This window comes from Cervus elaphus, chromosome 6 (genome assembly GCF_910594005.1).
Source record: "Cervus elaphus chromosome 6, mCerEla1.1, whole genome shotgun sequence".
In the NCBI taxonomy this organism is placed as follows: Eukaryota; Metazoa; Chordata; class Mammalia; order Artiodactyla; family Cervidae; genus Cervus; species Cervus elaphus.
Window position 1 is genome coordinate 44,495,032 of NC_057820.1, and position 27,413 is coordinate 44,522,444.

The window sequence follows — 27,413 nt, forward strand, 5'->3', positions numbered from 1 at the left end:
CTCCCCTGTCCTTCATTATCTCCCAGAGTTTGTTCAAACTCATATCCATTGGGTTGGTGATGCCATCCAACCCTCTCATCCTGATGCCCCCTTCTCCTCTGCCCGCAATCTTTCCATCAGGGTCTTTTCCAGTGAGTCGCTCTTTGCGTCAGGTGGCCAAAGTGTCGGAGCTTCAGCTTCAGTCCCTCAGTGACTGTTTGGGGCTGACCTCCTTTAGGATTGTGAAGGCTAAGATAGTGCTTTAGACAGTCAACTTCAGAAACAGGTCTATAAACACCAATATGACTTTGATGAAATTAGAAAATTAGAAGCTAGCATAACACACAAGGAAAAACAAGCACTGGTCATACCACTTTTATTTATGTTGTATGTTACATTGTTTATTCAGTATAGAAAAAATATGAATACACTCACAGTATTCTCTTTTGATTTGGTAATTCCACATGGTCAAATATTGACTGTTACTGTATTGGGTTTTCTACCCAATTAAAAAAGAGGAGGAAAGGACCTGGCAAACAATTGTCACCTTAATAACAGCAATGCCTTTCTCTTGCTCTTAAAAGACAAACTTTGAAAAGACTTCTGATTAAACCACTGCTTACTGGCTCAGGAAAATGTTTTAAAAGATAGAAATTAATTCATTCTTTCCTCCAGGAAGAATTTTAAGGTAAATATCTTAAAACACCTTGGTTATCCAGGAGAAAATTTATATTCTTTACAAAGGGGTCAGTCAGTGCTGAAAAAAAATCAAGTGGCAGACCCCCCTGAACAACGGTTCTCTATACAATACTACCCCCACCTCACCCCTGGCCAAAAAAAAAAGCCAATAAAATAAAAACGGAGACCTTATATTAACATAATTATGCTGGAGAAAAGGAAAAACTCACACAAATATCAGGTTTCTTTTAAAAATCCATTTTGCAAATAGAATCAGTGATTATTTCTTTTGGACATAATACTTCCATTAAGTGGGTCAAACTCACAAATCAATGCTACAAAATACAGTATTTTCCATCACTTTTAGTTATAATATACACTATGTACATAAAGTTACCTATCTTAAACTAAATACGAATGAACGTTAAAAACCAGAATCAGGACTTATAAATAGTGCAGAAAATGCAAACGCCAAAAATACGATGCCTCCTATGATCGTCACTGTAAAGAGAACAGAAAGAAGTTAAAGGCAAATCCCCCCGAGTCAGGATCCTGCCTGTCCTTCTAGTAAACGGACACTGAAAACAAATCAGAGACACTCCAACCTCATTTTCACAGTGAAATACTTAAGGTGCCCAACTCTCAACAGTTAGGAATCAGTTTATTTTCCAGAACTATAGTAAATTCAGACAATGCTGACAAGCAACAACAGGACTATAACTCATCTTAAAACCCAGGTATGGGGGCTGAACGGGTGGAAAGACTCAAAAGGGAGGGGATACATGTACACATATAGCTGATTCACTTCTGTACAGCAGAAACACAATATTGCAAAGCAATTATACTCTAATTTAAAAAAATTAAATTTTCAACAACTTCTGAACAAGCAAAGAGACTATTTCTATTCCATTTTTAAGATCAGCTATACAGGAAATTTTCAGCTGAATCAGTACATATAATCTCCACCTGTGATTCCCAATTCTGTATGTTTTCAAAGCTTAAAAGTTCTCAAATGTCCACATAATTGTTTCACTGACTTAAATATGTTGACAAAAAGCCACTATTAATCCAGTAATGCTTTGATGTGACTTTATATTTTACTAACATCTACACATGTGAAAAACAGCCCATGTTTGCAATAGCAGAACCAATACTTCTGCTATTGGACTTCTGATTATTGTAACAAAGACATAGTCTACTTTTGAAGACACACACTCTTTTTCTAACCTCAGTGATTCTTAACATTAAATGGTATTTTCTCATTTACAAAAAATAAAAGACTTACCAGTTCTGACGGAGATCTTTTGCGCTATCATTCTTCCTCCAATGACCGCCAGTCCGGTGCAGAGGCAGTGTCCCACTGTTCCCCCCACCGCTACACCATAGGGGTCCTGGGGACAAGGGTAACGTTAATCTAAAGCCAAGGTGGAAACTGCTCCCCGAGAAAGATAACTGCTTTCCAGCCATGAAAAGAGGTCAGTAACAACACCAACGCAGGAAAAAGTTCTACAAATGCAGGTGTGTAATTTATAAAACGGGTAACGGCTGCTTGAAGGAATATGTTCCAATTATACCTAAGACTAGAGATAAAAGGAGAATAAACTCAATGTGCAAGATCAAAAAAACCTAATTCAGTCTTTCAGCAGTTGCTAAACCTATCTCACAGGCAATATTTCACTCAAGTGAGTGCTAACGAGACTCAGCCTGGACACCTCTTCCCTCAGGCAGTATTTGCTACTCTGAAGAAACTATGCCAGCCTTCACAGCGCTGTCTGAAGATGCTTCCTAAGAAAAGAGACCCTGCCTCTCAACCTCTGCTGAGCTAAAGCACCAGGACACAGTACCATTCAGTAGACACCTGCCACCAAAGCAGACTAGAGGCAGGCAGACTGGGAGACCAGTGAAAGCTTTCCAGAAAAGACAGCGCTGAAGTTGTCCTTCAGCTGGACCACCTGACTTGGCAGCAGGCCAGCAGCAGGAGACAGCCATGGACACCCATGTGTTTCTAGAGAGAACCAGTGAGTCACAAGCAAGGAGTCCATCATGGTAGGAGGGGGTGTGTCGTGAAGCCTCGAGTGTAGACTTTCTAAGACACTGATTGGTCTCTAACTGGGGAGTGACACAGCGTGTGCTTTAAAAGTTAAGTCTAAAGTGAACTGGAGGGAAAGACAACAAGACCCAGCGATCAACTGAGAGACTCCTCCAGCAGCCCTGCAGGAGAATGCTGGCCTGGGCTGGCGCGGGAGACCAGGCGGAGAAAGGCAGACAGACGTGAGAGAGGCTGGAACGCGACTGGTACATCTTAGTGACAGACGACAGGTGGGAAAACATCAGGCTGGACGCTCGGGGTCCTCACCCGTAACTCTCTAGATGAACTGCAGTGATACCAAGGTGCGTACAACAGGCAGAGGAAGAAAGGAAAACGGATGCCAACAGAAGTTACAAGTAGAGAAGTCCAAGAGTCAGTTGGGTTCAGTGGAGAAGAAGCGATGGGACTGAACATAATCATCCCAGGAGAGAAGGGAGGAAGGCAACCCTGAAGGCTGACAGCAGAAGCGGAGCCCGAGGGAGACTGAACAGGTGACCAAGCGAGCAGCCTCCCAAGAAGACCACGGCAGGACCCGTCTGTGGCTGCAGTGAACTTAAAACGCCGCTGAGTCAGAAGCTGCAGTCCAGTGTGTTTAGTAAGCAAGGCAGCAGAGCCTTCCTGTTCCCGTCACAGCCAAGCTCTCCAAGACTGAGGGAAGTAGGGCACGAAGAAGCTTTACATTTGGAAGAGAAGCAGAATTAAGGAAGGGGGTAGAACTTTTTTAGATGAGGAAAACTTGTGCATGCTAAAATGCTAAGATTGGGCTGGAAGAAAGGCAAAGATTCTAAGCTTTAAGTGGGAGCATAGAGGGCTGAGACCTGAATAGGCGGGAGAGGACTACCACTGTGATGGGTGGCAATGAAGAAATGACTTCTGCTTTCCTCCGTGAAGTAGGAAGCAGGCCCGCCTGCTGGGGTGTGCGGTGTGTGCGCAAACTGGAGAAATGGAGACAGCTGGAAATGTTTTCATGCGGAGCGGAAGAGTGGGACTGCATTCTGCAAATCTGTGTATTACAACCAGTAAAACTAACAGAGGTGGTTTCATTCTATTTTTAAAATGACACCTGAAAAATCACTGGATTAAATAAAATTAAATGGTTCCTTTAATACAGGATTTTTCAGTCTTTGTTATTTTTTGTTTCATCTTCAAAACGAAAAGCCACATTATAGTATTTGCCAAATTTACTGGACCCTGGAACCTTCTTCCTCAACCTTTTTCTTTGTTGTTGTTTAGTACCTAGGACACCAGAGGATTCTGTGAAATTCAAGGTGGGAATGCTGAATTCTACTGGAAATAGAAATGAAGTTTAGACTAAAATGGAGTGAATTAGACTACAGCATGGATTATACAAAAAAGTTACCCCCCCCCCAAATTAAGAATATTAAAGTAACAAAAACAGACAAGTACATGTGTGGCCCTGAAGAGCGCATCGCCTGCCCCGCCGCGCTGAGTGTGCTCCCGGTGTCTGGGACCCCTCACGCATCGTCTCGTTTCAGCCCCAAACCACCCGCAAGCAGATGCCGCAGTCACGTGCTCACGTGTGGCAGTCACGTGTGGCAAGAGACTCGGCCCAGGACGCACACGCCGCACTGCGGGCAGGCGGGCCGCGGGCACCCGGGGATGTGCAGCCTGTCCCAGGGCACTCCGCCATTCAGGAGACCGTGTAAGAAAAGAGCGACGACCCTGCCATCAGGACGGCTCGCGTGGCAGAGCCACCGCCACCGCGAAGCCATCACTTACTTTCAAGGCCCAGCTCTGGCAGTCTGAATGCCAGTAAAAAAGGCTACAGATCAAGAAGAATATAGGGCAAAGCCATTAAAATGATGTTTAAAAAGAAAGTTTATTTTTAAACATAGGACTCAAACGAAAAATTGAGTTCCCTTTTTTCCCAAAATACAGCATTTTTGAAGCTGCTTTGACAAAACTGTCCAGCTTTAACTATTTTAGCCCTGGCCTTCAATTCTTGTTTTATATTTTGAACTGCAGCCTTTGCTAAGCAACTTGTTCTTTTATGGTAGATACCTCCTAGGAGTTAAAAAATTCAAATCAAGCTTGCTATCTAAAATCTTACCACCTGACTAAAAACAATGTAATTTAATAGATATAAAATCATAAGAAATAGCATCAGTTAAGATCAACGAGAGCTGAGAAGTAGCAGCATTTCTGTCCTACAAGTGTCTCCTCAGCAGATCTTAATCTGTGTGAACAACAGACCCTCATGTAAACTTCACTATTCCCTTCAAAAGAAATAAGGATTTAATGTTTTCTTTAAAAAGTTATCTTTCACAGAGTGGCACCTGACAACTCTGAACAAGATACAGCAGGAAAGCCTAGAAGGCAGACAGTCTTGGCTCTAGTCCTTGTCCCTGCTACCAACTAACAACTAGCTTCAGTCCTGGGGACAAGCCGCCCAGTCTCTCTGGGCCTCAGGAACTGATCTGTACAGAAAAGGCTAGGACAAGATGATCTGAGGTGTCCTCTGCCTTGGTATCTTAGGACTGAGTAACCTAGGGCTAAGACTTAAATTTTCTAAGTAACCTTTGCAACACTCAAATTATTTTTTTAGCACAAGGAATGGAAGAACCCAGAGATACCTACTTTTAAGGCTTTAGGTATTTATTGCCAAACTGGCCTTTAATAATAATATACCAGTTTATGTTCTCAACAAATATATAAAGGAAGGTTTTGAGAAAAGAAAAGAAAAAAATACATAAAAAAGTAAGCCAAAACAACAGCCACACCATCATTTTGGCAAAACTGAATGAGGAGTCAAAAGAGACTAATCTGACTGACTGTAGCGACTGGGGAAGGTCAGCTTTAAAGGTGAGCAGAGGTGTTAGATCTGAAACATACTGTCAAGGATATCAAGTCATCCCTTGACCCACCCTGACTCGGCCCAGTGACCTGGAGCAAAGTAGTGTTAGTTTTAATACAGAAGCAGTCGTCTTCCAGTACCACTCACCTCTCTAGCTGCCAAAACAATTGTAGTCAGTTGAGAGCGATCACCCCATTCTGCTAAGAATGTTAATGTAAGAGCCTGAACAAAGATGGGTGAAATAAAATGCAGCCACTTTTTCTGAGGTATTGTTGTGCTTGTACCCGTTTCAACATCTCCTGGTCCATTCAAGAGTTTGGTTCGTTGAAACTAAATTAAAAAAAAAAAAAAAAAGACATTAACCCCAGAAACCAAGTCAGTATAGCCCCAAATGCTTAATTTTTCTTTTAAAGAGTATTTAAAGTCTATGGGAATATGCTCTCAGAAGCTAAGGTTATGTGATCCCAAACTTCTCTTTTGAACCACTGGTCTCACATGGCAACAAATGAAATACAATATTCTCAATTTTTCCAATTCTTCCCAACAAAATAAATAAAACATTATTTATTGATCATTTGTTACCCTAGATGCTGTGCAAAGAAACAGAGAAAATTATAAACAAGTTCCTGTTTTTCAGGAGCTTATAATCAATTAAGAAACTTGATTACAGGTGTTAGACATTTATCCCTGAAGCCTTTCTCTACCAAATTTCCATTAACCCAGTCCTATCACAGCCAGATGTAAGAATGGAAACCAAACAAAATAAGCTATTTCTGTGTAGCCCACACATCTCACATATATGGATGACCACGGAAAACCTTCTAGATAGTGCTTACTCTTAATAGTTGAGTGCCTTTTCAACAGCACTCTGACTTACTTCTTCATCTTTTTTCTTTAATTCTGCTTGAACTTCTTCTAGTTCCTCTTGACCTTCATCTGGACTCATCTTTAGGCCTTCCCGAAGCATTCTAATGCCAAAAATGGCAAATAACGCAGTTGAAACATAGTATGTATACACCCTGGGGATGACAGTGGTGGCATAACCAAACAAAACTGCAAGAAAATGCAATGGTATGTCTGATTAATTAGCAGATTATACACCAACCAAAGAAACAGCTAACTTCAGAAGTCACCATTTACCCCTGTTTTAAAGGGAAAATGGTTCACATTAGAAGCTAACAGGTAAGAACCTTAAATTCTACTTCTTTCCCTCCATTAATATTGAGCCCTTAGGTCTAACCAATGACCTACCTATCACATTTTAGCAAGAAATCAGTGGTGCAGCTGAAGGTGGCAGGGGTTCCACACAGATCTCTCCTGAGATCTAAAGAGAATCATCTCTTCAAACACCTTCTGCCAGAGGCTGGCTTGCCACAGGTCATGCAGGGCACAGTGCTTCAGTTAGGACAGTAACTTTGATGTACTCTACACATCTCATGGTCTTATAACCTGGAAGCTATATGACTGTCCTACATGATATTTCTTCATCGCAAATCTAAATTACAAACCTCTATCGTGAAGAATCATGACAAGATTCTCACGTGGCATGACTGAAACTGTGCTTCTCTGCAACTATTTAAAACAAATATACCTTACAAAGGAAAACAATTCCACACACACACACACACACACACACACACATAACAGACTCAAACTTATTCAGTATTATTCTTTCCTCTCATTAAAGTATAGAGGGATAACTGTATAAGTTACACAAAAAACTATACCTGGAACTATATCAAGAACCCAAACCCTAACTGTGAAACACATTCACATTGATAATATGAAGTTAGTAACTAAAAACTATGGCAGGGCCAGAGGGCATTTCCATATATGTAATAAATACAATTACTTTTCACTTTACCAGCTCTTTTTCTACAATGGGCACAACACTTTTCAAACTGCCTAATCAGATACATAACTGCATAAGTGAACCATTCCATGATTCATTGTATTACAAAATGAAAAAGACTTCAAAATCATGTTTAGAAATGTAAACCTATGCTTCTGTGTATATCAATAAGTTATACACGTATGTGTGTATATGTGCCCCTCACACACAATACAGACATATTTTCTAGTTCTGTCCACTGAAAAGGCCCAAATGTCTCAGTAACAATGAAGCAGTTTTGCACTCAGATCTTGGTTTCTAATGTGCTTCCCACTAAAAGGCTCTTTAGAGAAATTGCTAATTCCAGGACTGGGCAAAGTAGGTACAAGATGAACTTGCACTATCTTGTTATATTAGAAAGGAAGGAAGAACAAAAACAAATAATAGCATGTCACAAGGACACAGGAGTCATCAGCCTGGAGGGGTCCCCAGCTGCCCTATCTTCGGTAATTTAAGGAACAATATAGTTAAGTAATTAATTATAAACCACTGAAAAGAAGGAGTTCATCAGTTTATATTAATAATAAACAGACAAACCAATGTGAGTGGGGTGAGTTCTTTCTTGGAATAGCATATCAGGGTTCACTGGTAAATGTGGATGGGGTACTGGAACTAGCCATTATTTTGCAAGCATCGAGGTAGAGTTCAGATCATGTAAGAGTCATCAGTTGATGCTAAACAATGGGGAGTAGGGTATTTGTACTGTCTTAAAGTGTCTCCCAAAAGATTACAAGTTAACTGTGAGGGAGGATAAAAAGACAGTGCACACTTTCCTGGGAGATCAAAACTAATATCAGTGAGGGACAAATGGACATCACATGCTTCCAGATGTGATACTCTTCAGAGGGACACACGTCAGCTATGCAGTGTTCTTCTAGTCAAGAATGCATAACCCCAATCTAGTCACGAGGGAAAATCTACACAAATGCAAAATGAGGAACTGCCCATTAAAGGGGGAGGGGGATGTATCTTCGAAAAAGTATTATAAAACACGTAAGAAAAGCCTATAGAAACATTTCAGATTAAAAACTAAAAAGAACTAAATGTACTATCTGACCTAGACTAGATCCTCTACAGGAAGACAGAGACTATTATCAGATCAACTGACAAAATTAAAATATGGATGATAAGATTAATTTATCAATCTATGTCTATAAAGATGTATACTGTGTGTATATATACTTTCTCTACAGATATATAAAATGTGCATATACACACATTTATTGTACACCTAGAGATATATAGAGATATAGAGAGGTCACAAATGCTAAAGCAAATGTGGTAAAAATGTTAACAGGTGAATCTGGATAAAAGGTATATAGGTATCCTTATACTATCTTATTTTTGCAACTTTGTAAATTTAAAATATTTTCCATAAATGGTTTTTTAAAATTTTAGAAATGCAGCAAATCTTTTAAATGTCCTCAATTTAGTTTTCCTTTTATCTCCAGATAATCTAAAAGAACTACTTACTGACACAATCCCATGATTTCTGCCTTGACATCTCCATAGAGAGCAAACAACTATCTGGCACTATAACACTGTTCTTCTTTCCCTGGTTACTGTCCCTCTATTTCCTCTTTCTTTGGAAGCCTTTCCTCAGACACTCGAGTACTCTGGTTCTGTGAACAATGAGAGGTTATTTCTCTTTAAGCAAGTGATTTGCATCAAGTCAAAAATCACTGACTTACAAGTAATTAAACTGAAAACATGTGGCACAAGAATATTAGTTGAGGGGGAAAAAAATGGGCCAAGGGTTAAAAACTATGCGGAATGTCTATATTTACGGTACCTTTTTTTTTTTTTTTCAGAGATAAGCCTGTAACTAGAAGCAGGGGGTGTCTTAGAAACCAAGAGAATAAAAAGATGAGAATGCCCATGAATGTGGTGTGAGGGGCTCATTAAAATGAAAACTAAACTCTGTGATTAGGAAAGCTGATTCCTGAAGGCTTTGAAACACAAAGACTTTCCAGTTTGTGGAAGATGAAGTTTGTGAGATCTGTTTGCGTTAAGTTCAACTTCCACAGGCACATTCCCTTAAAACCCATCTTGCCTGCAGCTGAGGAGGTGCGGGTCCTCCATGCCCACACCCCGTCACAGCTGCCCTCTGCCCCTCTACCAAGATGCCTTTCACCCAGCTTCCTACAGTGCCTTTCCCCCAGAATAGAGAGATCCCAGGGCACCAAAGAGAGGCTCTGAAATCCTGATATACCTAGTCAGGGCATCACAAACCAGAGGGCTCCGGGCCTCCCCATCTTACACAAGTCTCTGACGTCATGGCACTGAAATAACAGCATGACAGGCATTGCAAACAATGGCCACGGGTGGGAAACAGAGTGTTGGCCTCAGCAGGAATAATTTCTACTTAGAAATTGTGCTGCTCTCACCCCCCAGCCAGGGGCATGCTTTTCCCCAAGGCAGGGTCTTGCTGTAACAAAGAGAGCGTCACAAAGACACTAAATCTCAGTGGCTTACTTCCCCAGGCAGCTCAAGCCTAGCGGGGCTTCCAGGCCCAGTCCCGCCAACCAGCCATCTTAGAATTCTAAACAGATAGTTGCCATGGGGACATATATCATGTTTATTCAGTTAAAAAACAAGTAAATGTTTTCTGATACAAAATAAGTCTGACTTAGATGGTTTACTATAGACCAATTATCATGGCAATTAGGCAGTGTGACAGAGATTTTTCATAAATTGAGCTAAATCTGTAGCTCCAAGGCCCCATTAAACATGTGATATGACACAACTTTAAAATCCCTTATTGATAAAAATACACTGAAATTAAAAATACTTCAATTTTCTCAACGACTTCCTTCTAAATATATCCAGTTAAACAAAGGACCTCTAAATGAAAGACTAATATGTATAAGTACAGTCATTTGATGAATTTTAGAAAAGTTTTTTTTGGTATACTTGATGGTATCCAACTGCTTTTAACAAAATTGACAGAAGGCCTTATTGTCAGTTGGTAAATCACTTAAAATCACTTGGTGATAGATTAGTATGTGATTTTTAGCATATAACCCAGGAGGTTCAATGAACTGAGTGACAAGGCTATAACAAAACTCCTTCCTGTCTCCTTTTGTGAATAAAATATCTCAGCCCTTATATATATATATATATATATTTTTTTTTTTTTAAAAGATCAGAATTGACTTTAAACCTAGCTTCATTCTAGCAATAAGTATCATCCATGGACAATTTTAAAAGTACAGTTCTATCATCTCATTACGAGATGCATTTCCAACTTTTGAAAAATGTTTACTTAAATCTGTGATATATTTTATTTTGATCAACTCTGACCTAGTAACTATAACTCAATAGATTAAAAAAATTTTAACATTTATAGACTTAATAAAGGAAATTTTCACTATGTTCTACAATTCAATTTAAAGGTGTTTTTGCTACAGATAAATATGACAATGTGATCCACAAAAGATTTTCAAGTAAAAAATTTATCATAGGAATAAAATTCTGTGAGGAAAGTAAATGAAAATAAGAATTAAAGGAGAGAAAATAACAATGTAAATTTCCAAATGTTTATTATTATTTTTTTAAAGGAAGGATGGTGTTGGTGAAGGTAAGGACCAAACTCCCAATGATATTTAGATTTCACTGGTTGTATCTTATTTTTGGCCACATCTCAGCACATGGAACTTCACTCACCAGGGATCAAACCCATGTCCCCTGCAATGGCAGCACAGTCTTTACCACTGAATCCCCAGCAAAGTCCACCATATTTTAAAACAGGGCAAGTAGACCCAAGACCTGGGACAACTGGTGCAGGCCCACTCTGGCCAAGTCAGGAAGAAAATCATGGTAACCTTAAAGCTGCCTCTTGTTGTTTAGTCACTCAGTCATGCCCGACTCTTTGCGACCCCATGGACTGTAGCCCGCCAGGCTCCACTGTCCAAGGGATTCTCGAGGCAAGAATACTAGAGTGGGTTGCCATTTCCCTCTCCAGAGGATCTTCCCGACCCAGGGATCAAACCCAAGTCTCCCACATCGGCAGGTGGGTTCTTTACCACAGTGCCACCTAGCAAGCCCACAGCTGCTCCATCTCCCAGCTCATCCCTTTGAGGCCCTCACCCAGATCTGCCTTGAGTTTTCCATGGTCACTCCTCCCAAGGAACACACTCACAAAAACTGAGAAGCTGCCTCTCTTGATAGGTCTGAATTTTAGTGAGAAACTTTGAAAAAAGCTAAAGACAAGAATGCCAGGCGGAGGCTGTTCAGACATCAAGCTCTCTTCAGGGTGAGATGTAGCAGGAGGAGACTCTCAGAACCGCTTTATTACCCAGCAGCCCACCCCACTTCCACCAGGCATCCCTGGCCACAGATCCAACACATTTCTAGGCAAGCAGTTGGTTCTAAACAAGCATCTATTGAATTAATTAGCTTTTATTGTAATTAAGGGCTTCCCTGAAAGGCTCAGCAGGTAAAGAATCGGCCTCCAATGCAGGAGACTCGGGTTTGATCCCTAGCTGGAGAAGATCCCCTGGAGGACCGAAATGGCAACCCACTCCAGTATTCTTGCCTGGAGAATCCCATGGACAGAGGAGACTGGTGGGCTACAGTCCAAATCCAAAGGGTCACAGAGTTGGACACGACTGAGCAAACATGCATTAAAAATAATGGGAAAATATCCAAATAAATGGTTCAACAGTTGTGTCCTGGGCACAGCTGGGCCATACCTAGATGCAAAGCCTTTTTATGATAAGGAGGAAGAGAACTAACTGGTTCAGAACTAACCAGATGGCTTGCTTGTTTTACTTCATTTAATCTTACTATTCTTTAAGGATGGTGCTATTATTATCCTGAGTTTACAGCAAAGATTCTCCAGGGGCTTAAATAACTTGGAAAGTCATAATGGAGTAAAAATATAATTATTTCCCAATGATTTTTTAGCTTCAAACCTTTTCCCAATAAAGTGTTAATTATCAAACAGATGACAGCAAACTTCTCAAAGGAAAGACTGGGGGCCCACAGCTCCCCCAGCTCTGCAGCCTCCAGGCTTCACCCACCTCCCCTGCAGAACCTCTTATCCTGAAGAAAGCCATCGGAACCCTTGGATTCAGAGTCAGACACAGCTGCCTCTGAGTCTCAGCTCCACTGCCTGGGAGCCACGGATGGGTAATATGTCCCTCTCTCTGTCCATGTGGAACAAGAAAGGGGCTTGTCCTAAAGAGGGCCCCAAGTGTCACGCACACAGAGGGTGCTCAGCCAACGGCAGCCACGTGACCTGCTCCTGTTTGCTTAATGTGCAAGCAGTAGAGGCAGGATTCAGCTCCAGGCTCAAGACGTCAGATTTCATGCCTTTCCTGCCACTAGCACCCCCCAAAAGCAGTTCCAGGCCCCTGAATAGAACGCAGAGAAAGGGCTCAGGATGCAAAGGCAAGCCAGTTTAGGAGCAAATCTGGAGTGCTAACAAGAAAAAAACAACAGTGTCAAACTGGAAATTTCACAAAGGGAAGCAATATCCCCACACTTAAGAGACTGCTGAAATTCCCCAGCACTGAACTCAACCATCCAGGGTGCATCAGTTCAGTGTGGACAAGGCTGATGAGAAAACAATGTGGCAAACAGATCTGAGCGGTGAGGCAGGGTTAAACTACCTTGCAAGATTGTGTTAAACATGTATGACATCAGAGATTTCTTTTGTTATGGAATTTCTTTTTTAATCAGTTTGCAAACGTAATATGTATTTTTAAACACTGTGTAATAAATGTTAAAACACTTATAAGATAAAAACCAACTATAACAATTTAACGTTCAACATACCAAAAATTCTATCTTTGAAACTTCTTGAACTAAAGATGAAAAGTGAGAGGGGGCACATAGTCTTTCAAAATGATATTGGAGATATACAGGGAAGAGGCTTGAAGACCACTGATGCAGCCTCAATTAGTCCACATGAGAGGAGCTGTCAGTACCAGCAGTCAGAGGGAGACAGGCCAAAGGTCAGGACAGAAGCGATTAGCCCTGCTCAGAGCCAGCAGAGGTGGAGAATGTATGGAGCCAGGTTCCGAGGAGGGAATGGGCAGAGAGAGGACAGTCTTCCAGTTGTCCTTAAGATGGAAGCTTCAAAAATAAAATTCTCTGGTATTATTCAAACTCATTCCAAACAAGTGACTTTACCATTTAAAACCCGCCCCACTTATCTTTCCTAGAATCAGAATTTGCTTTTGAAGAGAAAATTGTTTTTATTGTGAAATATGAATAATGCTAATACCCACATGTGAAAAGTAGTAAATTCTTTAATTCAATAAAATACTCATTATAATATGTTTAAAAAGACAGACTTTAACAAGCATCCAAGCAGCCAGTAATAGAACCTATCCCGTACTGTGTTTCATGTGTGTGCGGCATGCTGAAAGAGAAGGGTGAATGAGTATTTGAAATGTTAAGAGCTCGTGTTAATACAAACCACAACCCCATGAGGCAGTTATATACTATCTCCAGTTAACAGATGGGGAATTAAAGCCCAAAGAGATTAAGTAACTTGTCATTAGGTTAAAACACGGCAGAATCAAACTTTAATCCAAGTCTGATGCTAAGGGGGAAACTCGTTCTTTTCCACCCAACTACATGGCTCAAGGTAGCTTTTGAATCAGAGACTAAAAATATGTTCAATTATTTAGTGTTAGGTTTACATTCTCTTGGTCTTAATTTTTTTTTTTTTAAATTGAAGCCTATATAATAATAACTCAAAAGTAACACAAACTGGGACTCTAAGAATGTTACAGTCCTTTACTAATAATGGGTAAGGATAGCTTAACGGAACACAATACACTGAACATGACTCCTCATTATGTGATTACCAAATGTCCATCAACAGGAAACATGCATTTCTCTGTGGTGGCTTGAGTCCTATTTCTTAGATATTAGATATAAATAAATTTATCTGGACTTGAAAAAAAGAAAGCAAAAATATCCATAGTGAAAGCAAGGATCAAGGCACTGACAGCTCCTTTCACCTGGCCTATCTAAAGAACAAGCTGTCTCGGTGGTCTTCAAACCTCTTCCTTGCATATCTCTAAACTCATTCTGAAAAACTACTTAACCCTTCTCACTTATTTAATTTTTGGTATATGGGTAAAATTGTTATAGCTGTTTTTTTTTAAATGTTTGTCTTCTAAGTGTTTTAACATTTATTACACAATATTTAAATTCATATTACATTTGCTTGTTAAAATCGTCTTTTTAAACATAATGAGTACTTTGAATCAAATAAATAATTTTACTTTTTTTCCATCTGGATATTAGCATTAGTGAATAAATGAGGAGTTATGTATCTTCAGTAAGTGGTGCTGGGAACACTGGACAGCTACGTGTAAAAGAATGAAATCAGAACACTCCCTAAACACTAGACACAAAAATGAACTCAAAATGGATTAAAGCCCTAAATCTAAGACCAGGCACTATAAAACTCTTAAGAGGAAAACGTAGGCAGAAGATTCTTTGACACAAATCTCAGCAAGATCTTTTTTGATTCACTTCCTATAGTAATTAAAATAAAACCAAAAATAAACAAATGGTATCTAATGAAACTTAAAAGCTTTAGCACAGCAAAAGAAAACCATAAACAAAAGAAAAAGACAATCCTCAGAATGGGAGAAAATATTTGTAAACAAAGCAACTGACGAGGGATTAATCTCCAAAATATACAAAGAGCTCCAGCAGCTCAATATCAAAAAACTAAATAACTTAATCAAAAATGGAAGACCTAAATACACATTTCTCTAAAGACATACAAATGGCCAAAAAGCACATGAAAAGATGCTCATCATTAGCGAAATGCAAATCAAAACTATAGTGAGGTATTACCTCACACCGGTCAGAACAGCCATCATCAAAAAGTCTATAAACAATAAATGCTGGAGAAGGTGTGAAGAAAAGGGAACCCTCCTACACTGCTGGTGGGAATATCAACCGGTACAGCCACTATGGAAAACTGTATGGAGTTTCCTTGAAAAACTAAAAACAGAGCTACCATGTGACCCAGCCAGGCATACACCCAGAGAAAAGCATAACTCAGAAAGATACATGCACCCAAATGGTGACTGCCGCACAAACAGCCAGGACACGGAAGCAATCTAAAAGTCTATCATCAGAGGACTAGATAAAGAAGATGTGGCACATACATACAATAGAATATTACTCAGCAGTAAAAAAAAAAAAAATAAAGAACAAAATAATGCTATTTGCAGCTATATGCAGCACTTACTGAGTGAAGTCAGTAAGACACAGAAAGAGAAATCTTACACGACACTGCTTATAGTGAGTGAGTGGAAGTCAGTCAGCCGTGTCCGACTCTTTGCAACCCCATGGTCTATCCATGGGAATTCTCTAGGCTTCTTGCCTAGTGTGGGCTGCAACTCCCTTCTCCAGGGGATCTTCCTGACCCAGGGATTGAACTCAGGTCTCCTGCATTGCAGGCAGATTCTGTACCATACCATCTGTGCTACCAGGGAAGCCCATAGATTACACGTGGAATCTAAAAAAATAAAAAAAGGGTAGGGGTACAAATGAACTTACTTACAAGACAGAAGTCGAGTCATGGATACGGAAAACAAGCTTATAGTTACCAGGGAATGGGGAGGCTGGGTGGCAAGAGATGAACTGGGAAAATGGGACTGACGTATACACACTACTATATATAAAATAGGTATCTAGCAATAACCAGCTGCATAGCACAGAAAACTCTACTTGATACTCTGCAATGGACTAAATGGGAAAAGAATCTTTAAAAAAAATAAGGAGCATGAATCTTGATTGCGAATAGCTAAAAGTTTAATTTTAAAAGTGCAATATGGTTTTTAGGAATTTATGTACTGAAAACATTTTCTGTTTCCTAAGTTCTGGAACACGAACCAAATTCCAACATAACTGAACGATCCAGTGACTCCAGGCCACCATGTGCCTGCGTGCTCAGCCACTGAGGGAGGCCCCAGCGCTACCACGCTTTCTCTCAGGTGCAACAGACGCATCAAGAGGAAAGAGCACTCACCTGATAAACATGTCATTAGGCCCAAGGCAAGCATAGCACCAGCCAACACTGTCAAACGGTTATAGCGCATCGCCATGATGGCTGCTATAAAAAACGTCTTATCACCCAGTTCAGATACAATGATAACTGATATGGCAGCCACAAATGCATGGATAAATCCCAAATTAGTTTGGGTAGCTGGATCTTCTTTATTGGTGTGAACTGGAGCAGCTGGTGTAAATCCTTTCTGAAATTAGAAAATACATATTAGCTATATTTTAAAAAGTCATTATTTTAAATTATTTTACTTGTAAGTGAACTGAGATTGTTTTTCTATTGTAGTCATTAGACTTATTTACTATCTAACCACTGCCATAGTGGTGACAGCAACCTCTGATTGATGGTTGCTAAAATGGAAATCCAAGCACAAGTCTACAAAACAATTTAGAAAAAGAGCAAAGACCAGCTATAGCCACACATTAAAATTACCTTATTTTCTAAATGCGTGTGAATTGAGTTTTTAGCTATGCCTCATTCAAATCTTTATTCATAATTTAGGTGTAAGACCCAAGGTATCCTTATCAAACTTTCACGTAACAGGAAGCTGAGAGAAATTTCATGAATACTTAAAAGAGAACAAAGCAGGATCCAGAAAGTTCTCAGTAGGCTAGAGGAAGAGCTGGCTCTAGCTAAGCTGAGATCTAATATCGCTGGATATATGGATGGTCCTACACCAATACCCTAGGCTGTAACCGGGCCTAATAAAGAAGATAAGCTGAGTCTTTGTTGCTGTTAAGGCCATTCTGAGTTGAAAATGTGACAAAGTTCCAAGAGAGCAGCAAGCACTTTAAAGAGTTAACGACAAGCCCATCTTCTGAGCCTCCCAGCCCTCACCCAGAGTTCTGTACTGGCTCTGAGGCACCACTTTCTAAGAGGACACCACTGCCCTCTGAAGGTAACCTCAGACAGAAGAGACTCTAAAACCAGGGACTGGCAAGCTACTGGTAAGAGTAGATCCAGCTGAAAATGATTTTTTTCATTTTTTATGGGATTGCAAAAGTAGAAAAAGGGAAGGAGGGAGGGAGAGGGCTGGAGAGAAGTAGGAAAGGAACATTAGGCAACAGAGACCTTAAGGGAGCTTACAAATACGTGGCCAAACCTAAAATATTTATTATCTGGCCCATGACCAAAAAAAAGGTTTGCTAACTCAGGCTCTAAAACAATCACATAAGGACTGGGTGCCTGTTCCAATAACTGAGAAAGTCTATATGAAAGTCTCTGTGGGTCCAAGAGGTAGAAGTAAAAAGTTATAGGTGGCAGGTTATATTTAGCTTAACACATAGAAAAGAGTTCTACCCCATGAGGGTTTCCAGAGGTTGAAATGGACTGCTGGCCTGCATGCATTCTCAATTGTGTCCAACTCTTTGTCACCCCATGGACTGTAGCCTGCCAGGTTCCTCAGTCTGTGGGATTTTTCAGGCAAGAATATTGGGAGTGGGTTGCCGTTTCCTCCTCCAGGGGGCCTTCCCAACCCAGGGATGAAACTAGCGTCTTCTACATTGACAGGCCGATTCTTTATCCCTGAGCTACCTGGGAAACCCATATGATATAAACTTGACTTCCAAAGTCCACGATAAGGATCAGAAAACTTTATTAAAGCATTACTCAGACTAGACCTCTAAGGTAAAGATTTGGGAAATTTAACAATTCGGAAAATATTTGGCGTTAGGGTTAAATCGAAAGGGCAGCCCTGGAAGGCCAGCTCATGATTAACCAAGTACCATTTTAAGAGATTCTAGCTTTCTCTCCATCATCATTCCAACTATGCTGGTTTTCCTTTGAAAATGAGTTTCCTTTCTATTTTGATATCCTAAGAGTGGAGAAGGCAATGGCAACTGATTCCAGTACTCTCGCCTGGAAAGTCCCATGGACGGAGGAGCCTGGTAGGCTGCAGTCCATGGGGTCGCTAAGAGTCGGGCATGACTGAGTGACTTCACTTGCACTTTTCACTTTCATGCATTGGAGAAGGAAATGGCAACCCACTACAGCATCCTTGCCTGGAGAATCCCAGGGATGGGGGAGCCTGGTGGGCTGACGTCTGTGGGGTCACACAGAGTCGGACACGACTGAAGCGACTTAGCAACAGCAGCAGCAGCAGCAAGAGCATTTAAACATGATAAAAAATATATGCATTTTCATTCAGTTTTCACTAATGCAACATTTTCCTCTTGGAAATACTTTTTGTATGAAAAAATCTTGTTGCAAAATAATTTAGGACCCGAAATCCAAGAAAATATTTTAGGAATAAATATACACCATTTACAACCAATTTCAAACAGAAAATGTTTACTTTTAAAAACAAACACAATAGTGATCAAAACACATATTCTCATAGTTTCTTACTTCCCAGCTATAAAACAGAGGCCACATTACTTAGCCTCTCCATTCCTCTATGAAATTATGAGGATAAAATAAAACTTGCTTTATAAGCACAAAGCAAAGCAAAAACTGATGCTTGTGAACTATGGTGTTGGAGAAGACTCTTAAGAGTCCCTTGGAAAGCAAGGAGATCAAACCAGTCAATCCTAAAAGAAATTAACCCTGAATATTCATTAGAAGGACCGACGCTTAAGTTGAAGCTCCAACATTTTGGCCACCTGATGCAAAGAGCCAACTCATTGGAAAAGACCCTGATGCTGGGAAAGATTGAAGGCAGGAGGAGAAAGGGACGACAGAGGATAATATGGTTGAATGGCATCACCGATTCAATGGACATGAGCAAACTCATGTTTGAGCAAACTCAGAGAGATAGTAAAGGACAGGAAGCCTGGCATGCTGTAGTACACGGGGTCACAGAGAATCAGAAACAACTCAGTGACTCAACAACAGCAAAACAAAAACTACATATTCTTAAAATCTTTCTATATACAGAGCATAAAAAAAAAATCAACTTATAGTTTTTGTTATATATTGAGCTGGTCCTGGACAGCCCAAATTAGTGTTAAACAGCCACCAACTGTGGTGTGATTAAGAATTTAAAACAGAAGTACCAGGGTATTATGAAGATGTGTGTATGTGTGTGTGTGTATGTGCACACTCAATTGTGTCCATTTGCGACCCCATGGACTGTAACCCACAAGGCTCCCTTATTCGTGGAATTTTCCAAACAAGAATATGGAGCGGTTGTCATTTCCTCCTCCAGGGGATCTTCCCGACCCAGAAAAGGAATCTGCATCTTGGGCAGCTCCTGCATTGGCAGGTGAATTCTTTACCACTAGGCCACCTGGGAAGCCCACTATGAAGACAGAAGATTTAAAAACTTAAAATGTTAATAAATGCAGAAAATGATCAATTACTATTCGTTCATTTGTTGTCAATTACCCAAGTAATTACTATGTGCAGGGACCAGCTTCTTTTCCTAGTTCAACTTCAGAGGGGCAGAATGTAATGGTTTAATACACGGGCTCAGGAGTCAGACTGTCAGAGTTCAGAGCCAAGACACTCCTGGTTACTGTATGACCTTGGGCCAGCAAGTCTACCTCCCTGTGACTCTAGTCCCATCTCTATGATGAGGTGCATCTATCAGAGACTGGTAAGGTTGCTGTTAGGATTAAGTGAAGTACTACACATAAAGGCCCGAGGACGGTGCCTAACACACAGTAAACAGTCACAGTTATTACAGCACACCACAAACATGACCACTTAAATCACCCCAAAACGAACTGCATCATGACCCTCTTAAGCCTAGAACGTAAGATACAAATCCTTAATTCTGGTAACTATACAACATGTCCCATGTAATCACATACTTATTCCCAAAATGAACCGTACATTTCCTAGTGAAGGATGAGCCAGAGCAACCCTGTCCAACAGTAAATAATGCAAAAGCCACATAATGTGGCTTTTTCATTTCTAGGGAATTCTTTAGCAGTCCAGTGGTTAGCCAGATATTAAAAAATAAAAACAGATAAAATTATTTTTAATATTATTTTATTTAACCCAACAGACCCCAAATACTACTCTAGGAATATTTTTCAAATGACTAATGAGATATTAACCCTCTTTTTTTTTTTTTTTAAACCAAATCTTCCAATGCCAGTGTGCATCTATCTATTCACTGCACACATCTCATGCACCTCTCAGTTCGGACCTGCCACATCTTTTCAAGCGCTTAAGAACAGTCACATGGCTCACAGATGTAGTACCGAACAGTGCAGTTCAAGAGTAGGAGTTTTTGGTAACCACAAGCTTTCTATCATGCAGTCCTACTTCCCTTCCTACCTTCCTATTATCCTCCTATTTATCTAGATTCCTCAAGATCCAACTTCTGTGGAACCTCTTGAGCAATGCCTACCCCAACAACTCCAGCCCCTAAGGATCCCACTCTCCTCAAACTGAAGGCATACAGTGGGCAGTGAGTCATGGCAAGTACAGGACTGAAACAGTTTGAGATAGGAACACTCAGGGAGTTAACCTTTTTGTACTAGAAACAAGTATAAACTATTGTTGTCATTTGTAATAGTTAAAAGAGACAAAATAACTAAATGCCCATACACAGGGAACTGGTTAATAAATGGTAGTTCCATTTACTGGAATATTATGGGCTAAAAGTAAGAATGTTTTATATACACTATTAAGAAGAAAAAAATCACTAAGACATTTTTAAGTTAAAAAAAGTATGTCCCATGTATGTGGTCACTGTATTCTATTAAGGGGCGGGGAGTCAGGCAGGTTTATAAAGTATACACACAGTTGCTAATGCTCAAGAAATCTCAGGAAACAGTAACAGTGGCCAGGGAAGGAACCAGGATGACTAGAACAGGTGTGGGCAAACTTTCTCTTAAAGGACCGAATATTTAACTTTTCGAGCCATAAAGTTTCTTTGGTAATTACCCAACTCTGGTGCTATGGTCTGAGATAAGCCATAGGTAATACTTGAATGAATGGCCTAGCTCTATTCTAATAAAACTTTACTTACAAAAAGGGGCAGTCAATGATAAACTAGTTTGCTGACCCCTAAGCTAGAAAACAAGAGGAGGCACACTTTTCATTCTACATTCTTCTGTACCTTTGGGATTTTTCACCATGCTCATGATTAAAGACACCTATTGTGCACCACTTCAAAAATCACTTGACCCAATCTCTTACTCCAGCCATGGATGATCAATTCTGCAAGCTGTAACTGGCTTCAGGCAGATCCAACCAGAAAGGAACTGTTCCGCACACCCGTATTCACTACACTACCTAGAAGTGTGGAGGAGTCAAACCCTATGGGGCAACCTTTCACCAATGCAGAGGAATCAATTCGGAGGTTCATTTCATAAAGCTCCTGGAAAGTCTCAGCAGGATGTGTGCTAGTCACTCATGGAGCAGATAACTTGAAAATGCATGAGGTACATCGACCTCCTTCCCTGGACTGACAATTTGAAAGAAAACAGGCTTTATTCTGAGAACAGGGAGTAAACCATCAGATGAATGACTGGAGTAAGATAAGAAAGATAAACTGGGCCCACACTGAAAAGCCTGTATGTTTATGGACCAGCTTAGAGGCAGGGGAGAAGCCCTTTAAAGTTTTTGAGTGGAAGACACAAACGTAATTAAGGCACTGTGACTAATAGATCAGGACAGAAAGTAAAGAATACCAGCCACTGAACCAGTTAATTAGGAGGTCTACTGCACAAGGCTCATGTTGAAGACAAAATAAAGGAAAAAATCCTGTACATGATGAGAAAGAAAAAGAATAGAATTTTTAAGAGGCAAAGATGCTATTCATATTCCTCTAAGGTATATGGGAAAGAAGAATAAAAGTAAGGGGCTTGGTTTCACACGTGTTCGACTTGAGGACAAAAAGCATTTCAAATAAAGATTTCCAAGAGGTTTGGAAATCCAAGAGATTTCAGAAATGAAACTCCTGAGTTTAGGCCAGCATAGTTTCAAGGTATGTATCTGGTTGCTGGTAACCTGAATTTATCAGCTAGAGCTTTGTAAGACTAGATTTTGAAGGGAAAAGGCAGAAATTACTTTGAAAAAAATGAACTTCAGACAATGTCTATATTTAGGGAAGGGAGTGGAGGAGAGAAACAAAGAGAAAATTGTCTTGGATATTTAGAGAGGCAGGCAGAGCACCACCACAGATGGTCAAGTTAAGGGCAATCCCCATTTCACTGAGCTAACTAAATGCCAGGGATCTTCATATACTGTTTTATTTGATACTCAAAAACCTTAAAGCTGTTATCCCAATTTAACATAAAAGAAGAAACTGAGAACCAATAGGGTTAAATAACTTCCTCAAGTTCATACAAACTGAGGTAGAGTAGGGCTCTTAAAAATGTAGAGTTAATAGTGTTACAGAAGAACTGAAAAAGAGCCCTGGATTTAGCAATTAATTAGGTTACAGGTACCCTTCAAAAATGAAATTTCAATATAAAGACATGGGATGATGCCAGATAAGAGAAGACTAAAGCAAGGTGAAAAAGCGGGTAATTCTCTGGTTAGAAATTTCATTTATAAAGCTGAAGAACAGAAACTAATGCAATCAAGCAGTTAAAACAATTGCCTTTCCCCTCACCCCCTCCAAACGGGAGAAACCTGTGGGAATGTGTAAGCAGATAAAAAGGGACCAAACAAAGAAAAGGAGAGAATAAAGATACTGAGGAAGTAAAGTACTAGAGGTCAGGAGTATGGGCACATGAACAGAGAGAGGCAGTATGGAAACGGTGACAGTTTTGTCCATTACAGAAGAAAGGCAGAAAGTCCTAGCACAGAAGCAAATGTTTAAATTAGTACAGAAAGGTCAGAGGCAGCGACTATAATTCCAACTTTGGCATTCCACTGGTCAGTTACACAGCATTAAAGTAATGAAATACACTCTTCTCCTCCGTACAAATACCATTCTTGCAGATTTGGATCTAAAATCCAAATTATTTACATCCTGAGAGTAGGGTCAATAACTTATAATTAAAAACCAAAGGCAAAAAACTTAATATAACTCTTCTTTACTTAGAGTTAAAATTAGTTTGAAATTGAAAAATTGTGAAAAAGCACCCTCATTTAGAGAATAACCTTTCATTTTTTAGAACAAAAATATTCTAAATATCTAAAGATTCTTCTCTTTATCTTCAAGAAAAGGAAGAAAACAGCAATTAATAATGAAAAAATAATTTCTATTCTAGTTCCAGAGTTCAAATGAACACATATGTATTAAAACTGATACAGACAGCTGCGTCAGAACCTCCATCTACACATAATGAAACTGAAGATGCTTTCTTTTAAACAAAATCTACAGCCTGCTACCAAGAAAAAGATTGATGTCCCTGCAAAAACAAAAACAAAGTTCCTCAACAAGTTACCACACAAGAAGTGAGATTATTTGAAGATAAAGGAGTTATAGGAAAGCGCTTAAAACTGGCTTCCAACTGTCTCCTTGCCACTGCTTTATTGTATCAAGTCAGAAAAACCTTTCCGAAGTTGGAAAAATGTGTGTAAAAATACACGTGTAACTTAAACTGTGACACCATTGATAAACTTGGTTTTAAAAGATGGCATTAAAATAAAGAAATAAATTACATTTTATTATAAATATTCATGATCATCTTTTTATTTGTGGATGGCTTAGTTTTTTAAAATTTTTTATGAATTTACTGTTAATTCATATTAGAACATGTTTAATAATTACATTTTTATTTTAATGAATGTTTATGTTTGCTTTTATAAATGTTACGGTTTTGCAATGTGTTTATAAATTTTGACATTTGAAATGTATCTGGTTTCATTGAATTTTTTTAAAATTAACTGCTCTGATAGTAGAACACCAAAAAATAAATGCAGTAACATCAGATCACTTCATTCTGAAGCAACAATGAGTAAGACAAGGGTCTTCATGCCTGATGGCTTCAGTCTTAGCTGTAAAGAGAACTGGGAGTTCGGACTAGATGGAACAGGACTGAAACTTAATGAAAACAGAAAAAAGTTAAAAATACTGTGTGAAAAGCTTTGTGTTAAAAGATACTGCATAAAAGAAATGCCAAGAAACAGTAAAGTAGAAATACAGTACAGAGAATTTGTTCTGGGTTGAGAGGTAGGCGTCTGTGGATTTATCAACAGTGCTTTGAAACCAGAGCAGTCCTTCTTTAGCCTTCCAGAATACACAGCAAATTACAAATTACCTCTATTAAATCTATCTGAAGTCCCTGACCCAAGAAAGGAATAAGAAAAAAACTGAGTATGTCACTAGAGATAAACTGCAGAAATGAAATGATCCCAGCAATTAACAGTGCTTTTGGATGGGGTTTATTTTTAACTATGAGTAAACTCCCTCAACTTTTTTTTACCTGATTATAGAAAGAAAAAAAAAATTCAATGTAGAAAATCCTATTAGAAGTTCAGTAATCTTGCTTCAAAGCACCCTATAAAATACAACTACATTTTTACAATACATCTTATATTTGAAAGCTTCCTAATAAAGGAGATTTTTTTTTTTCTCTCCATTTTCAAAAGAGGAAACTAACATACTGGCACTAACGTAATGGCATGAAAACATATATTTATGTATCCTACACTTTAAAAAGATCTGCTGCATGTAGTTGCAAAGCAAAACACTTGAAACTTTTTGATATTCGGTGATGCTGAATCCTTGCCTACATGGCTATTAAACTGAACTCTGACTTCCACCAAGTGGACAAAAAAAAGCAAATGATATATTACATAGTTTAGAAAATATGTGAAAAAAAACTTTTCCAACATACTGTAATACAAGAGGAAAAAAAAAAGAGCTAAAACAAAAAGCTACATGAAAATACAATTAAAAACAAAATAATTAGATTCTACTAAAGTACAGAATAATTTCCTAGTGTCTAAGAAGAACCACCAATGTAAAGTAATTAGCCTCCAACTAATAAAAATAAATGGAAAAAGAAAAAAGAAAAACAAACAAACAAAAAAGAACCACCACCAAGAATATATCAAAACAGTAAAAACAAAAATTATATTGTGCCTGTCCCTTCCCTCCACACCCCCAGTTTTATAGACAGGATTCTTAGGACACTTAAATATGGTCACTGGACACTATTGCCTTTTTTTTTTTTAACACAGCTATACTTCTCCCAGCTGTTCAAAAGGGTATCAACCAGCATACCTACCACTATTTGTATCTCAAAAATCACTATATGACCAAAACTTTAATGTAAGACCTGGATAACATAACCCCAAATATTTATTGCTTTAAAATAAACTTCTGATAAAGAGTGAGATGACAGAAGGCTAAAAGATGAACATTAAGAATGAATTTCATGAATCAGCATTTCAGTTCAATTTCAGACATGGCAAGCTGGGTCAGCTGGACCCAGGAGTCACAGGCAGGAGAGAGAAATCACTTTTAGTCAGGAAATTTCAGCGAGGTCTTCAGAGAGGAGATAACCTGCTGCTTCTTGAAAAGTGGGAAAGGTTCTGATCAGTGGGCTTCAAGCTCATTAAACCCCTTTTACTTGAAGGTCTTTGTTGGAAAGCAACAGAGCACATGGCAGGTCTTGGATTCAGTACAGTGGTATGACTGGGAGTCCGGCTAAAAAGCCTGGAGGGATTGACTGCAGTCAGATTACCAAGAAACCTGAATATCCTGCTGAAGAGGCTGGACTGAAATCAGTAAGACAGGCAACTCACTGAAGATTTCTGAGAAGGACAATGCAATTCAATGGGAGGAAGATGAGTTAGGTGAGGACAGGCTGAGAGGTAGCCTGGGGTGGAAATGTGATGGTTGAGTGCCCATGTCCTCTACTAGAAAAGACTACAGAGGATCTGAGTTCAGAAATCCAAACTGGAAACGAGGAGAAAGCCCAGGACCCAGAGTGGGATTAAACATAAAAACGCTGCTGAGATTTTGAACACTAGTCACTAAGTGATTCTATTAACATAAATTAAGATGTTAATATCTACTTAGTGAAGGCCAAAATGCAAGATTCTGGTACACTTATAGTCTTTGGCATCCCACACTGCTTGCATACAGACTATTCCTCTGCATTCCTCAGGGTTACTTCCTGCAAGCCAGAGCACGTTTTTAACAGTCACCATTCCTTATCCACATATATTTGGCAAAAATCACAAGTTGTGCAGCGCTGAATTTGGTAAACAGTCCGGGATAAGCTGTTTCAACAATGAAATGACCGATGTTATTATTCTCAGAGAATACGAAAAGCCTCCCAGCTGCCCTCCATTAAAAACTTTCTACTTGGGATGAGTATTTCTAGCTCTCCAGGATCCATCTGATCAACAGGACGCCTCCTTCCTCAGCAGCATCTGCATCCTGCCGAACTAAAGGTTTACAGTGGCCTCCAGCTCTGCTCTCCCCTCCCCCATAAGGGGCCGGGAGAGGCCAGGGCCCACCCGGGAAGGGCACACTCCCCGGTCTTCCACCCCGGGAAGCCGGGGCCGAGCTTCCCTCCCCGCGCCGGCAGCCTGAGTCGAGGGCGGCGCTCCGGCAGCGGCGAGCCTGGTACCCGGCGCCGCCGGCTCCGCAGCCTCGCCCTCCCGGGCCCTTCCCGCTCACCTCGACCCGGGCCGGCTCCGGGCCCTGCACGGCCGCGGGCTGCGGCTGCAGCTGCTGGGCAGGCGCCGGCGGTTCCTTGTTCCGGTGGCTGAGGGCTTCGTCGGGTACGGCCCGGACCCCGGCCGGGGCCCACAGCAGAGGAACCAGCAGGAGCAGAAGCAGCCCGGGCGCAGATGCGCGGCCGCTACCCCGGGCCGCCGCCGCCATCCCGCCCGCCGAGACAGCGGCGCACCGGCGTCTCAGGAGGAAGTGCGGGCGACTGGAAGCTTCGACCCCGAGCCGTTCCCGGACGCGCCCCCCACGCCTCGCCGCCGCGGCTCAGGGAGGAGCCTGCGGCATGCGGGAAGTGACCAGCGGAGGACGTGAGACAGGGCGGGCCGGCGTCTGCCGCCGGCGACTAGTCCTCCCCCCGCCCCGACCGCACGACTCTGC

At 40.3% G+C, this 27,413-nt stretch overlaps 1 protein-coding gene across 1 annotated transcript; it reads right to left on the reverse strand.

Moving 5' to 3' along the window:
• Nucleotides 1–338: 338 nt before the first annotated feature.
• Nucleotides 339–27,413, reverse strand: TMEM165 (transmembrane protein 165). Its single transcript, XM_043906733.1, has 6 exons — nucleotides 26,982–27,413; nucleotides 16,463–16,688; nucleotides 6,439–6,614; nucleotides 5,709–5,891; nucleotides 1,943–2,048; nucleotides 339–1,158 (listed from the first exon to the last, which is right to left on the reverse strand). The coding sequence occupies exons 1-6, from the start codon at nucleotides 27,186–27,188 to the stop codon at nucleotides 1,082–1,084; spliced, it is 975 nt and encodes a 324-aa protein (XP_043762668.1). The 5' UTR covers nucleotides 27,189–27,413; the 3' UTR covers nucleotides 339–1,081.